The sequence below is a fragment of the Chelon labrosus genome (assembly GCF_963514085.1).
Source record: "Chelon labrosus genome assembly, chromosome: 7".
Taxonomy (NCBI): Eukaryota; Metazoa; Chordata; class Actinopteri; order Mugiliformes; family Mugilidae; genus Chelon; species Chelon labrosus.
The window spans coordinates 8,416,474-8,431,055 of NC_140343.1; the positions used below are offsets into that span (position 1 = coordinate 8,416,474).

At 41.5% G+C, this 14,582-nt stretch overlaps 1 protein-coding gene across 11 annotated transcripts in view; it reads left to right on the forward strand.

Moving 5' to 3' along the window:
• The window catches only part of dock7 (dedicator of cytokinesis 7), a 41,100-nt gene that overhangs the window by 14,646 nt on the left and 11,872 nt on the right, over positions 1-14,582 (forward strand). For 6 of the 11 annotated variants that reach the window (XM_084549081.1, XM_084549084.1, XM_084549085.1 and 3 more), the window contains exons 15-30: positions 3,129-3,246; positions 3,327-3,397; positions 4,866-5,004; positions 5,137-5,238; positions 5,430-5,516; positions 6,265-6,496; positions 6,664-6,828; positions 7,045-7,065; positions 7,214-7,383; positions 10,141-10,230; positions 12,297-12,392; positions 12,492-12,632; positions 12,736-12,849; positions 13,049-13,216; positions 13,344-13,483; positions 13,595-13,764. In XM_084549081.1, coding sequence (XP_084405207.1) covers positions 3,129-3,246; positions 3,327-3,397; positions 4,866-5,004; positions 5,137-5,238; positions 5,430-5,516; positions 6,265-6,496; positions 6,664-6,828; positions 7,045-7,065; positions 7,214-7,383; positions 10,141-10,230; positions 12,297-12,392; positions 12,492-12,632; positions 12,736-12,849; positions 13,049-13,216; positions 13,344-13,483; positions 13,595-13,764 — 2,024 coding nt within the window. Of the gene's footprint in view, positions 1-3,128; positions 3,247-3,326; positions 3,398-4,865; positions 5,005-5,136; positions 5,239-5,429; positions 5,517-6,264; positions 6,497-6,663; positions 6,829-7,044; positions 7,066-7,213; positions 7,384-8,413; positions 8,507-10,140; positions 10,231-12,296; positions 12,393-12,491; positions 12,633-12,735; positions 12,850-13,048; positions 13,217-13,343; positions 13,484-13,594; positions 13,765-14,582 lie in introns of all 11 variants that reach the window. The other 5 variants (XM_084549090.1, XM_084549091.1, XM_084549082.1 and 2 more) reach the window with 3 other exon arrangements.

Genomic DNA, 14,582 nt, shown 5'->3' on the forward strand with positions numbered 1-14,582 from the left:
TTAGTATCATGCTGAATCAGCCTAGCACCAGTCTCTCTCTTCCTGTCTCTCTCCTCCTTTTGTGTGGGTTGGGGGGAGCTGGCCTGTCATCAGCGCCGGGGTTGAGCTTCGGGGGCATGAGTGATGTTGGAGAGTTTGGACAGTGTGTACTCATCGTCATGGTTTTATTGCCCAGTCTTGTAATTTATTTATTTTTTTCAAGTTTGTCATACCTCGTGTGATATTTTTTGATACCGCCAGACATGAAAGGCAGAATAGATAGTCTGCTGATTGGCTTGCAGCTTTTAAAGGATCGTTCTGGTGCACCGAGTTCTGTCGTAAAAAAAACAAAAAAAAAACAGTCTTTATGGGACATTCTTAAGTAAGTTGTTTCACGCAGACTTGCAGCGGTGGTGAAATATGACCACCTTCAATCGCGGAGGGGGAACTAATCAGTGAAATGACTTGGTGGAGTATTTAATTGGAATATAAAAAATTATTCTTGTGGCGTTTAACACTAAATGGTTCTGCTTTTCTAGAATAAGTGTGCTGCTCAAATACATACATTTTTATGGGTGTTTTCTGTTTCTGCTGCTTTTTATCACTTAATTTCTGGTTTTGGTTATGTATGTTTTTCCTGTTTCACTTAAGGTGAGATATGTGTCACTTTGTATGCTAGAAGGCTGGGTTGTGACATCATTATAAAATCATACGCATAGCAGAAATTGCTCAAATATTTGGCCCTTTGCCTCCAGCTTTGGCTCAACATTTTAGCACCCTGGCTGTTACTGTGCACCTTAAAATACCACAAGGCCACCCTAATGAGCTCCCTCTAGTAATTTGCGGTCGAAAGAATAACCTCAGCTCTTCGTAATGAAGGAAAGTTACTTTTTCGTATAAACAGAGTAGAAGTTATTGTGGTAAAAAGCATTGGCCGTGAACTGAGTAAAAGTGCAAGGAATTTGCCTTATCAGCATAAACCTGGAAACATTATTATTCAGTATTCTTATCTGCAGCCCAGTGGTAAGTGCTGTGGTTTGAGTTCGAACCTAACCTGGTCTACTGTAACCTTTCTCTCTGGACTTCTGTCATGGTATACACAGTTTCAGTTGTTCAGTGGTAATGGATTCCCAGGCAGTTGGGACAGTGACACTGTCAGGACAGTGAATTCAAATATTATTCACTTTATCTGTATCTAGAGGTTCCTCATCATGAATATGATCAGTGATGTTCTTGCAATAGGTTTACTTGAAATTCTCACTCCATGCATGACTCACTTTCTGTCTTTGGCTAGCTGTTTAAATGCATTTAGAAAGATTTTATTAATTTATTATTAACTTCTTGAATTGGTTTTTCAGATTGCTGCTTGCACAAAAAAGAACACAGTGAATAATAAAATTAGTTTAGTCTCAGACATAAGGGATGTCAAATAGCAGATTCGCCCCGGTGATTTGTTTTCTACCAAATTGATTTGGAAGAATATGTGAAAAAATCTGAGTGAGCTAAGCTGGAGACATGATTTGTCGATAAAATATATATATTTTTAATGCAGTCGGAATGTAATCTAATGATGCCAGTTCACTATCAAGTAGCACTTAAGACTGTACTAAATTAAATACACAGTAATTAGCCTTACATGCAGATCCATTTTCTCTACAACAGCAAGTTGGACTTTGAGTGAAGTTTTTAAGAATTATGAGGAAATGTGCAATACTAGTTGGTTTTCTTTGCTATTAAATAGCATGCAGTCAGTATTTCTGTAGCCAAAGCTTTTCAGCACTATTCTCCCATTTGATAGTTTCCCCAAAAAGTTGTCCTAGTGATACGGCTTCATTGCTGTTACTGGCATTTTTCTTTTCTACATGCTGTGATATCAGCTGATTATTTTGGCCTATTGTTGACCAAGTAATCCTCTTCATTCAGAGTTGGTAAACAGTATTGTGTTCCTCTTACGTAGCCTCTCAACCTAAAATAGTGAAGCTGCCTGTTGCCACCTGCACAAGTGATGCTGTCGAGTTTGCTGTGTAAAGTTTGCCTTCCTACATGTACTGATTAACCTAAGTTAAATCTTATGAGATGACCTGACCAATCAGAGATGCTTCCATTTGTGCTTATAAGGGCATTTCAGCTTTGCCACAGTTGAGTCATCCCGGGGGGTACTGCAGTTCAAGTTTAGCAATCCACTTCAAAGCAGCTACTGCAATTGTTAGGACACGCCGGGTGGAGGTTAACAGAAAGAGAAGTGAAGTAAAATTCTAATCATCAGCCAAAGGTTCCCACGCTTTCTTGTCAGTTGTGATTCCAGCTGTGGTCTCTGCGGGGCCGTCCCCCACAGAATGGACTACGTCATTGCGGTTTGTCAGCTGATCCCAGCTTACTTTACACTTCTTGTTCTGGTGCCTCCTCCCAACTCTCAGCAGTGTAGTAACCATCATCTTTAGCAGTCCAGTACCATTAATTCCGCATGATACAATGCAGTTAATGCTGGGGGAACGTTTGCTGATATATGATGTAATTAGAAGTGACTGTTACTGTTGAAAGAATACGAGGCTGGACTACCATTGTGCAAAGCTTGCAACTCCCAAGTGGTCCCAGAACACCAAGGGTCTGAACAGCTCATCACTGGGTGTCTTTAAGTTTATGGTTTATCAATTAGTTGTACAATATCAACTAAGACATGCCCTCCACTGTCTTTTAAGCTCATACGCCGCTCTTTTCCCTTTCTCACAGAAAAAAAGAGTTCAGGATTTTTTTAGGTTTCACCTTTCATGGTTATTGACAGGCCAAGCCTCCTGCGTTTACCAATCAGAATATAGTTTACCTACCATGGCGACCTTGCCCCTTTAAATTGATCAGGTCATGGAATGTGATGTAACTGTGGTGGTAACTAGGTCAAGCCCTTTGAAAGAAGCTTGGTTAAGATATCAGAGTAAGCGGTCATGGATCCTGGTTGCTTACTGAGTGGAAACAAGCATCGCTATTAAGTTTATCCATAACCCTATTTCCGTCAAAGTTGATCTTCTGTGTGAAATGTAAATAAGAACAGAATGCAAAGATTTGCAAATGAACTCAAGTCTATAAATAATCTCTGATGTGCATTGTTTTCTCTTCTCTCTCTGCGTCTGTGCACATGTACGCGTGGTTTCCAGGAATCTGCTCTACGTGAACCCACAGAGTCTTAACTTTGCCAACCGTCAAGGGTCCGCCCGCAACATCACAGTGAAAGTGCAATTTATGAATGGAGAGGATCCAAACAATGCAATGCCGGTACGCCATATTCCAAAAGAATACATTTCTTGGTTCTCAATGCCGAATGTCATTGTAATACTCTTGTTTTAATTCCTCAGGTGATATTTGGGAAGTCCAGCTGTGCAGATTTCTATAAAGAGGCCTACACAGCAGTGGTATACCATAACAGGTAAGAGACATTCTGACTGGAGAGCCAGAGCATTAGTGAATCATCCCATTAGAATGGTAAAACAAACAAATAGATGACTCTAGCTCATTTCCAGGTAGGCTACCACTGACAAATACTGGACGTCAACACAAGTTCTTGACACAGCTGTTTTGTGTTTTTCTGTATTTGGTTTTGCTTTTGGTATTTTCAGTTGTATTTCTAAATGGTGTGCTTCTGTTGCCAAATATGGTAAAATATAAATATATTATCAGTTTGCTTGGGTTTTGTCTATTTTCAAGTGTTTTCTCAAGTTGCAGTGCATTGATCACGGTAGCAGTGCCAGAAATGTGACAGAAACTTAGCATAACGTCTACTCTTTCCATTATTTTAGAAATCGGTGACTCTGGTATTGTCATGTAGCGTCCTTGGAGCAAGATTGTCCCCGTCTTTGTGGGGTTTCTGTTTTATCACTACTATTAGGTGGTTTTATGAGATCCAGACGTTTGTCTTAACCAGAGGTCACACTTTTTGTGGCTAAAATGAAACAACTCGTGAATAGTAAGTTGTGCCACTGTGACTAGGTCAATCATGCAAAAGAAGTAGAAGAGTTGCTTATGCGTAACAATCAATACAGTGAATACAGACAATATTGGCAACAATAAACATATGCAGAAAGTGGAGTAGCTAAAAAAATAAATAAATACAGTTGCTCTCTTTTATGAGATTTGATTTAATAAGCCAAGCCAGTAAACCAAAAGCTGGTGCTAGTGTTGATACTTCTTCAGGACTTTTTTTTTTCTGGTCCAGAACCAAAAATGCGTGTTCCCATGAGAAATGAAGGCTGTTCTGTGACCCTTCTGAGCGGCTGTGGTCCTTTCCATCCAGTACTTGTGGATTTGTTGATGGGCCTGCTGTTGCTGTTTGTTGTTTGTCTCTGGGCATTGGCCTGGAGGAAAAGTTTCCTCCTGTGGGACCTCAAAGAATTCAGCTAGAGCGAATAGCGATGTGTTACGTAAATTAATTATTTGTTTTAAATCACTTAACTTCCACTATGAACCTGCGCCCGGCATGGATGGTAATGGAATTGTTATTTTCGCAGTTGCAGAGATGGAAATGTACTAATAAACAATTTTATAGCTTGTATGCACACATGTCGAGCCAGTATATGAAAACGTTGGGCCAACCATTTTCAGTTGTTTCCAGAACTAGTTGTGTAAAAGACTTTGAGAGAACAATTGAGCTGTTACCCATTAACAGAAGCTTTGTCAAAGTTTTGGTTGTATAGTGTGTTCAGACAGTGGCAGATCCATAGTCAGTGTGGATATAATTAGCAAGTGGAGTGACGTTGGGATGCCTGAACCGTATGACCCTAACCTCTCTGCATAGTTAGGAATGCAAATCTATTTTGAGGTAGCTGCCTTACTTATTCTATGCGTCCGTTAAATGTAACACAGTTGTATCATTGAATAGTTTTTATATAATTGTGCAGATCCCCTGACTTCCACGATGAGATCAAGATCAAGCTGCCCGCCTCCCTGTCAGACCACCACCACATCCTCTTCACCTTTTACCACGTCAGCTGCCAGCAGAAGCAGAACACGCCACTGGAGACCCCTGTTGGATACACGGTAGGCACAACCACGACAACATGCGAGCGATTATTGTGGTTGCATTAAACACAATTAGGCCATTCATGCCAATGAGCCTTTAAAGTGGCTGCAGAATATATATTTTAAAATGTTTTGTTTTCCCCTTTCCAGTGGATCCCCATGTTGCAGAATGGGCGCCTGCGAACGGGACACTTCTGTCTTCCAGTATCTCTTGAAAAACCCCCACAGTCCTATTCTGTTCTGTCCCCAGATGTAAGACAAATTTTTTATTAAGCATGCAAGTGTACTTAAATTGAATGGATTAATTAAAAAAGTAAAACAAAAAATGCTAGTTGAGGTAGATTCCTTTTCAAGAAGCCTTCAAGCGTTACTATTAAAAGCAGAACAAATGTCTTGTTCCATTTTGTGCAGCCCAGAGTTACAAAGGTATTATTGTACTTCAGGTTCCTCTCCCAGGAATGAAGTGGGTGGACAACCATCGAGGAGTATTCAACGTTGAAGTGGTGTCCGTTTCAACTATTCACACACAGGTAATAGTGCTCTATACAGTAGCTTTACAGTACTTCACTCTCTATTACATATTTCCAGCTGTTATCATGTATATACCCACTGTATATTGGCGTATAATCTCTTATATTACTAAAATAACCTGCTGTTCAGAAATAAAACACCTTTATTGCAGAAGTAGTTGACATATAATCAGTTCCATAAGTGTCACACTGGCAATAATTTGAAAGTTCAGGTGAAGTTGAGAGAACCGACCGCACGATATTTTCACATTTAGACAATAATTCCTTCCCAGCCTCAGTTTATTAGTGGGTAACTCTTACCTTGCCAGTAATTTACTGAATCTACTAAATCTCTGTGTCGGCTGCGGTGCAGAGGACTTCACTGTGATCCCAGGGAGCCTAACTGCTACTAATGCGCTCGTAAATCACTGCTCCTGGCACAGATTAAACTCGCTGGGTTCTCTGGTGTTCTTATAGTAATGTTCGTTTTGCGGTTTTTACTCAGTTGGCCAACTTCTCTGCTTAGAGAAGGAGTACAGGCGAGGAGATCCAAGCTTACTTTTGTGTGTCGTCTTTCTAGCCCGTTTTTCTCTTTCACGTTTCTCTACCTTTAACGTAATTGTAGTTTGGTAACTTCTACTTTTTGCGTGTTTTTTTCTTACCATTTGTCTTTGTCGTATTTCTCTGTTTCTCATCCTTCTCCATGTATTCACCCATTCCTGTCGTGCCAACATTTGTTTTGCTCACCCTCTCCCCTTTGCGTTCCCAGGACCAGTACCTGGATAAGTTCTTCGCCTTGGTGCATGCCCTGGATGAGCACATGTTCCCAGTCAGGATAGGAGACATGCGCATCATGGAGAATAACCTGGAGACCGAGCTCAAGACCAGCATTGCAGCCCTCAACTCTTCCCAGCTGGAGCCAGTCGTTCGATTCCTTCACCTCCTCCTCGACAAGTTGGTGTTGCTTGTAGTGCGCCCGCCAGTCATTGCTGGACAAATAGGTATGGTACTGAATCGCACTTACTAAAAAAACTGAGTTAATAAACATGTTAAGTACAGTTGGGTATCCAGTGTTTAACCTAAAGCTCTTAATTTCAGTTTTTGCTTTTACAGTGCCTCTGTATTCTGCACAGTAGCACTAATGCAGAAAACTCTTCTGTGTGTTTAGTGAATCTGGGCCAAGCATCCTTCGAGGTCATGGCGTCTATAGTGAACCGGCTCCACAAGTACCTAGACACCAGCCAGGACATGCACGGCCGCAACAGCCTCCTGTCTTCCTACATCCACTACGTTTTCCGCTTGCCCAGCGCCGACCCCAACTCCCCATCGCCAGGTACGTTACGATCAGCACAGTTCATCTCCTCTTCTTCTTCTTCTTAATTGATTCTGTTTTCTCCTTTTAAGTTAACTACATCTTATCCCTAACTCACCTGCACTGGGTGCCTATAACCTTTACCTGCATGTCATAATTTTTCGTCTTCTATTTCTTTTTTTATCCTTTGCATTTTTTCCTACTTCATCCATTTTGTCCTCTGACTGCCTGACACAGACCCCAACTCATCCTTAACAGGTACATATTGTCCACTGCTGTACTTCTTAATCTTGTTTTACCTTTTGCATGATAGTTACAGTTGTCTCTTCAAGTGACACATTCTTTGGGAAATAATTAGTATTTGGTGTGTCTCGTCCCATTGTTCTTCTTTTGTGTGTCGTCCCAGGCCCTGGAGGGTTGGGAGGTTCAGTTCACTACGCCACCATGGCTCGCTCGGCTGTTCGACCAGCCAGCCTCAACCTCAACCGCTCCCGTAGCCTTAGCAACAGCAATCCGGACATCTCCGGTACGCCCACCTCTCCCGACGATGAGGTGCGCTCCATCATCGGCAGCAAGGTAAGGTTGTCAAAGGACAAAAGATTCTGTTTGTTCTTAAACTCAAAACGTTATCTGTGGTCCTCCTCTGGACATAACCATTACATTTTTTTGGGCCATTGCCAGATGTCATAGTTAATTATTTAACATACTCTTATATAGACTCGCAAATTGATTTAGGGTGTATTTTAGACAGACGCCTGTAAGGAAGCTGTACTAGTAGAGGCCTCTATATCCACAGTGACCCAGGGGACTTGTAAACATGTAAACTGTAAATCCGATGCTTAAACATAAGCTTGGACATCTTATCTCTCTAACCTCCGTAACAGCAACCTGTCGCACACCCACCCACCCACACACACACACGCTCATGCATGTGCAAACAATGCTCAGCGTGTGCAGGTAGTGAAAAGCATACACAGTGTTTAGTTTACAGTCAGCTCAGTAAAGCGGATGCTGTCAAGAAGATACAACAGCATATTGTTTCAGTAGTCATATATCTCTTGTAAAGACATCAACGGTAGCAGTGTTGTCAGTCTTTACTGGCTTGCTTTGTTCTTTTTTATTTCATTTATTTTGTCTGTTGTCATGTTCTGTCTTGTATAATTTGTGATTTTCCACCTCAAACATATTTTTAACCCAAAAAGTACACGAGCAGTGAGTGAATGATGTAATGTGCCTTTCTGATGGCCTTGCTGTTCTTGTAATCACGATATGATGGATGCAGCCCCCTTTTAATGAATGTTCCCTTTGCTGCTAATACTTAACTAAACCTTTCTTCTCTTGTCTTTGAGGGAGGGGGAGTTATGTTTTACACCAAGAGAGAAAGGGACAGACAGAACTTTTGTGCTTTGCTCCTCTGTGGTGATGATTTGGATTTTCTAATTTACTGACGACCGCTAACCTTTTTGGGCCCTTGGCATCTTCCAGAAGTCCTGACCTCTGAACCTCTTTAACTTGTCATTATTCCTTCCCTCCTCCTTCCCCCGCGCTGCTCACTTGTTCCTTTGCTTCCTGCCTGCCTTGTGTCCTTTGACCTTGGCACCCCTAGGGCTTAGACCGCTCCAACTCGTGGGTGCACACCATGGGCTGTAAGAGTGCCCCCTGGGGATCCAGCCCCGGGTCTGCTCCAGAAACCATGCAGGTGGTTTTATGAATGCCCCGACCTCCACTTTTACCTCACTACAAAACCAACCTTATACACACAGAATGGGATACTGGGATATTGAAGTTTTGGTTTATTTGTGTGCTTTTGAGTCACTGATGGGAAGAGAATTGTTAGGATATGGATGCAATCCCTATCTTTTGTATGGTTTTAATTGAAATTGAAATTTTTTCATTTATAATTTTTTTATAGTCGATTATAAACCCCTGTACAGTCATTTTAAGTCACTGACTGTGATTTTCCCTCCATTTTTTAGTCAAAGTTTCTCCAAACCAGATAGATTTCTAAGCCATGCACAATGTGGCCTCCGTTAACACGAAGACACAAAAGACCAAAACTTCAGAATATTGCAGTATTCTGATAAACTTAAAATCACAACCCTCCCATTATCCCATACATGGGAGTCACAGCCGCCTCCATGACCCTCCTGCTGTTATGCTAGATTCTCAGGTGTCATCCCTATTTGCCTAGCACCTCTAAACACCACTCTTTTTCTCTGTAGTTGCATGAAAAATAGTCGATATTGTAGATATTGCAATGCCAGCTTTGACCAGAGTTACCCATGGCAGCAACTTCTTGGGACACTTTTGTCCTCCCCCTCATCCCATGTCTTGTTTATCATCCGTTTTGGGTTTACAGTGGTCAGTTATTGCTAAACCTGAAGCCAAGACATAATCTTTCTGTGTGTACGTACATCACAGAGGATTGTTGGAGTGATGGAGAAAAAGAGTAGTGTTAAAAATCCATCAGCAGACTAGATTTTTTAAAAATAATTTTATTTCAGTTATTATTTCCTTTTCTCCTTCCTTGACTTCCTCCATTCTCCGCCAGTGTTACCTGCATGACCTTCTGCTAACACCGCATACCATTCACTTTGTCTTTGGAGCATGGTGTATCTGTGAGGGTGAATGTGTATCCACAAGAGGTCCATGTCTGCTTCACTTTCCATCTTCATGTGATGTTGTGTCCTCTGTCATTTTCAGTTGTCATGACATTAGGCTTTGTTTGTCATTAATTTACACATCAGGTAACCGACATAAAGTTAATTACACATATTGTAATTATTGAATAACACCTACATAATTGAATTTAGATGTTTGTGTCTACACGGACAGAGTTTGTACACTGTCAGCATTTAACCTGGGATGGAACAATGGAAAAATCATTTTAGTCTACCAGTAATAAGACCTTTGATAGTTTCCCTTTGTCCTATTTTATGTCTGTGATGTTTCTCTCAGAGGGATGCAGAATGGCGCACAATTAAGCAAGGCCTTTAATATCAATTAAAATAAATCAGTCTTTATTGATGACCATTGTAGCCATTTTGCATCTCTCTCTATCAAACTATTGGTGTACTGTTTGTTTTAGATTACGGGTACAACACTTTCAAGTGTTGTGGCCCTGTCCTGTGTCTAATTGTTCGGTGTCTTCATGTATGAAATGTCTGTGCAACATATCACAAAAGTGTGTGTGAGTGCGTGCGTGCGTGCGTGTGGGGGGCGTATGACCCAGCACACACATTTGCTCGTGTGCTGCGGCAGAACGTGCAACCCCACGCTCCCGTTGCTCCTCCACTAACCTTGCTGTCACCGTTCCATTCATCCCACTCATAGGCCATGGAGCGCTGTGGCAATCGCATGTCTTCGCACACTGAGAGCGCCAGTTTCTTGCAAACTTTAACAGGACGGTTGCCCACAAAAAAGGTAGAGCCACTTGCACCGGGGGAGGAGCCAACCCCGCCCACCTCTTATTTGCCTCGTCACCTCGTCTTGTCTGTGGATGTGTGCCTATGGATTGGTTGGTGTCGTGTTTGGTGGTTGTGGAGTCTTGTCGAATGCTGTATGTGACTGATCTGCCTCTTGTTCTGAATATGTTTGAGGAGTTTTTGATGTGAAATGAATGCTGATTGTAGTCTGGCTAAGGCTGACTGGCTTTATACAGTGTGCTGTATCCATGTAGTCTGGGAAGTCTTCGTTCACTATGCATCATTCACTCAGCCACATAGAAATGCCAACACAGTTTGCCTTTCAATCAGGTGCTTTGAGCCTCGAGGAGATATTGTACAAGCAAACAGGTGGTTATTTTGGTAGCTGTCAGCATATTGTTTATTAAGCATACAGTAAAGTAGCTTCCCAAGAAATGCTCACTAGCGTTTTCCTTAGAGCTTTGAACCAGATTCCTCAGTCGTGCTCTGCATATTTAGTTTACCTGACTATTTACACCGATGAGCCACAATATTGGCTCATCGGATGTTTGGTCTACATAAGAAAGTGCAGCCACGAGCACTACGTCACCCTCAATTGACAGATGAAGTAAATAACATTGAACATCTTGTGACAATTCAATGTTCTGCTGGGAAACCTTTGAACCTGGCATTCACGTGGATGTTACTTAGACATGTAGCACCCACCTAGGCCAGACCAGGCGCCCCCACCCAATAGCAGATAAGATAAGATAAGACATGTTTATTAATCCCACGTATGGGAAATTTCCTTGTCACAGTAGCATGGAATTTGGCAAAAAATATATACATACAGAAAACAGTGAAAACTTCGACAGGGAAAAAGTTACCAAAAGAAACACATACAAAATTTTGAAAAAATATATGCAAAAAATATACACAAAATAACAATACTCTGAAAAAAGAGAGAGAAAGAACTAGAAATATAAAGATATAGCAATGACACTTCTTGATGGCAGCAGTCATCCCCAGCAGGATGCAGCCTGACACAGGCACACACACAAAAACGCTTTAGGAACAACTATTAAGAAAACATTAAGAATAGCACAAGATAATGACCTGGTAATTGTGGGATGATCCACAGAGGCCCCTCCCATCAACCCATAGGACCCAAAGGCCCAAACTAACTACAGGACACCCTCAGAAGGCCCATGTCCATTCTCTGATGAGTCACAACTGTTTTGGAGGCTCTAGGGAGACCTACACAATATTAGGAAGTCGTAATGTTATGCCTGATTGGTGTAAGTCAATACTGACGTCTGTGTAGAAGTAGCAAAAGTTTCTAGAAAACCTAAGATGCGCTGAATCCTATAGGTTTAAAATTATTTCCACTATATCAACAAGATTTAGGAAGACTTGCCAGATTCTGGACAAGAGTCAGTGTGTTAGCCAGACTGTGTTGGATGTTACTTTTGCATAAAAACACACTCACAGATGAATGTTATTTATGCACAGTATACAGTAGAGAATAAAAAAAAAAGAGCAATGAAATCTTCTCACCATGCAAAAAGAGGATTTCTTCTCTACATATAAAAAACATATTTCAGCCATGCAGCGTTATTAGAAAGTTGTACTTAAATACAAAGATACAGTAGTTTGCATGGTGATAAGAAATCTTATCTTATGTTTTTGTAAAAACTCTTCATGAATTCATGAAGGTTTTTGGTGTTGATAACGTGAAGTGTAACTCCTAACCTCACTTTTTGCTTTATGAAATTCATTTTCAGTGGGAAGCAGGAGCTTTACTGGACTTTTTTCTTTTATTTTACTAAATGAATCAGGTTAATTTGAGTGTGGGGGTAGAATTCCTTTTATTATTTTTTTTTTAAGCGAAATGTCACACATACATTTAGGAATCCTGTTTACGATATAGGCAACTTGTAGCCTGAACTGTATTTTATGTTAGGATACTATTTCTGATGCCTCACATTATTTTTGTTTGGCTCTATTGCTTTTTTTCCACCTCCTCCTGCCTGTCCCTCCCAAACCCACCCCTGGGTCTTGATCTATTTTGAAAATCCTACTCAGCTCTTCCATGAGGAGTTGGCCCTCCAGTGGGTGGTGAGCAGCGGCAGCGTCCGGGAGGGCGCTCTACAACAGGCCTGGTTTTTCTTCGAACTCATGGTAAGAAAGTAAATCTAAAAAAAAAAAAAAAGCTTGGATCTTCCTGTCCTTCCTCTGTAAAATACAACAGCTTACATCTCATCTTCACCTTGGCCACAGGTAAAGAGCATTATCCACCATCTTTACTTCACCGAACGCTTGGAGTCACCCAGGAAGAACCGTTTCCCTGAACGCTTCATGGATGACATTACAGCCCTGGTCAGCACCATTGCTGGTGACATCGTGTCTCGCTTCCAGAAGGTACGTGTCTCGTGGTATCGGCACACAGGTGTACAGTTTTGAACGTACGCGTGTGTTTTAGAGGCTTGCTTCACACAGGGAATTTGTGTTTCTCATCCCTTAGGATCTGGAGCTGGTGGAGAGGCTAAACACTAGCCTGGCTTTCTTCCTCAATGACTTGCTGTCAGTCATGGACCGAGGATTTGTCTTCACTCTAATCAGGGCATACTGGAAGCAGGTACATGATCTAGATATCTCAGTATGATTCAGCTTGGTCATGCAGTGTAGAACTGTGCGAATCAAATTGCAAGAATTGATTTTTTTTTCTGTTGAATGTCGGATTTATAAATACAGCATTTCATTTTTTAGAATATATAAACAACCATTTTATGAGAATATTTCAAGACTTTAAAATGTTTCCTGTTTCCTGTCTCCAGGTGTCCACAAAGCTTTACGCTCTGCAGAACCCAACCCTGGAGTCTCTGAGGCTCGATTTCTTGAGAATCGTTTGCAGCCACGAGCACTACGTCACCCTCAATCTGCCCTGCAGCCTGCTCACCCCACCTGCCTCCCCCTCTCCTTCTGTGTCCTCTGCGACTTCACAGGTCAGACAAAAATAGATTGAGGGAGATTAACCATGTCGTGACGCAGATCGCTTGTATCTCCTGTCTTTAACAAACATACACTCTGAAAAAAATATGAATGGTATCTTTCTTGTTGGGACTCCCACAGAGCTCTGGGTTCTCTACACATGTCCAGGATCAAAAGATAGCCAACATGTTTGAGCTGTCTGTCCCCTTCAGAGAGCAGCATTATCTGGCTGGACTGGTACTGTCTGAACTATCAGTGATACTGGACCCAGAAAATGAGGGGTTAGTATATTTGCAAAGATTTAATGAATTTCGCTGTGTGAATTTTTTAAAACTTGAGATTATATATTTTATGTCTTTGTTTTTAATATTTGTTTTACCATTTCACTGAAGGATGTTTGGTCTACATAAGAAAGTGGTGAGCGTTGTTCACAACCTCCTGTCCAGCCACGACTCTGACCCTCGATATGCTGATCCGGAGGTCAAGGCCCGAGTTGCCATGCTTTACCTGCCTCTCATTGGCATTGTCATGGAAACACTCCCACAGCTCCACGACTTTACAGGTACAGATGATGAGCTATTTTTAACAAACTAATAGGTGGTTTAGACTTCTGTGTCGATTTGACGCAGAAGAAGGCCCATGGCCGTTCTCTGATGAGTCACAACTGTTTTGGAGGCACAAGGGAGACCTACACAATATTAGACAGTGGTGTAAGTCAATACTGATATCTTTGTAGAAGTAGCAACGGCTTCTGGAAAACTGAGATGCACTGAAGTCTTATAGGCTTAAAATTTGGCTACAAATCAGGTCATGCACCTTTCTTATCTCCACTATGTCAACAAGATTTACAGGAGGTGCACGTCAGGCTACGGCGACAGCCCAGACCCTACGTAGCCTAACGCAGTACCAAAAATGAGCGTTAATTTAAAATGACCATAAGCTTATTGCCAGAGATGCTAAACCGTTATAATGGAGGCTTTCAGGTGGACTGATTTCTCTTCTAAAATATAACACAACATGATCACATGACAGCTGACTATTTGCTCAACGTGGAACACATTTTGTTCATATTTATCTAACGTTGGGCCATGTTCTTCTCTTCCTGCTGCACAGTATGCAGTGCACTAATCAGATTTCTCTTTAATTGAATGAAAATTGAGAGTGAACCGAATTACACTGTGGCCCAGATAAGCGATTCAATGTGGCAAAATGTCAAATACCCTGAGCTTTTCAAACAAATGCAACACTGGAGTAATATTTTGGCCTTTAGTAGCATTTCCCCAGGAACCTAAAAGGTTATCAGTTGACATGCAAATAATGTTGCCCCCTAACATAAACCTCAGTTCATTACTATCACATTCATTGTCCTCGTTTAACCAG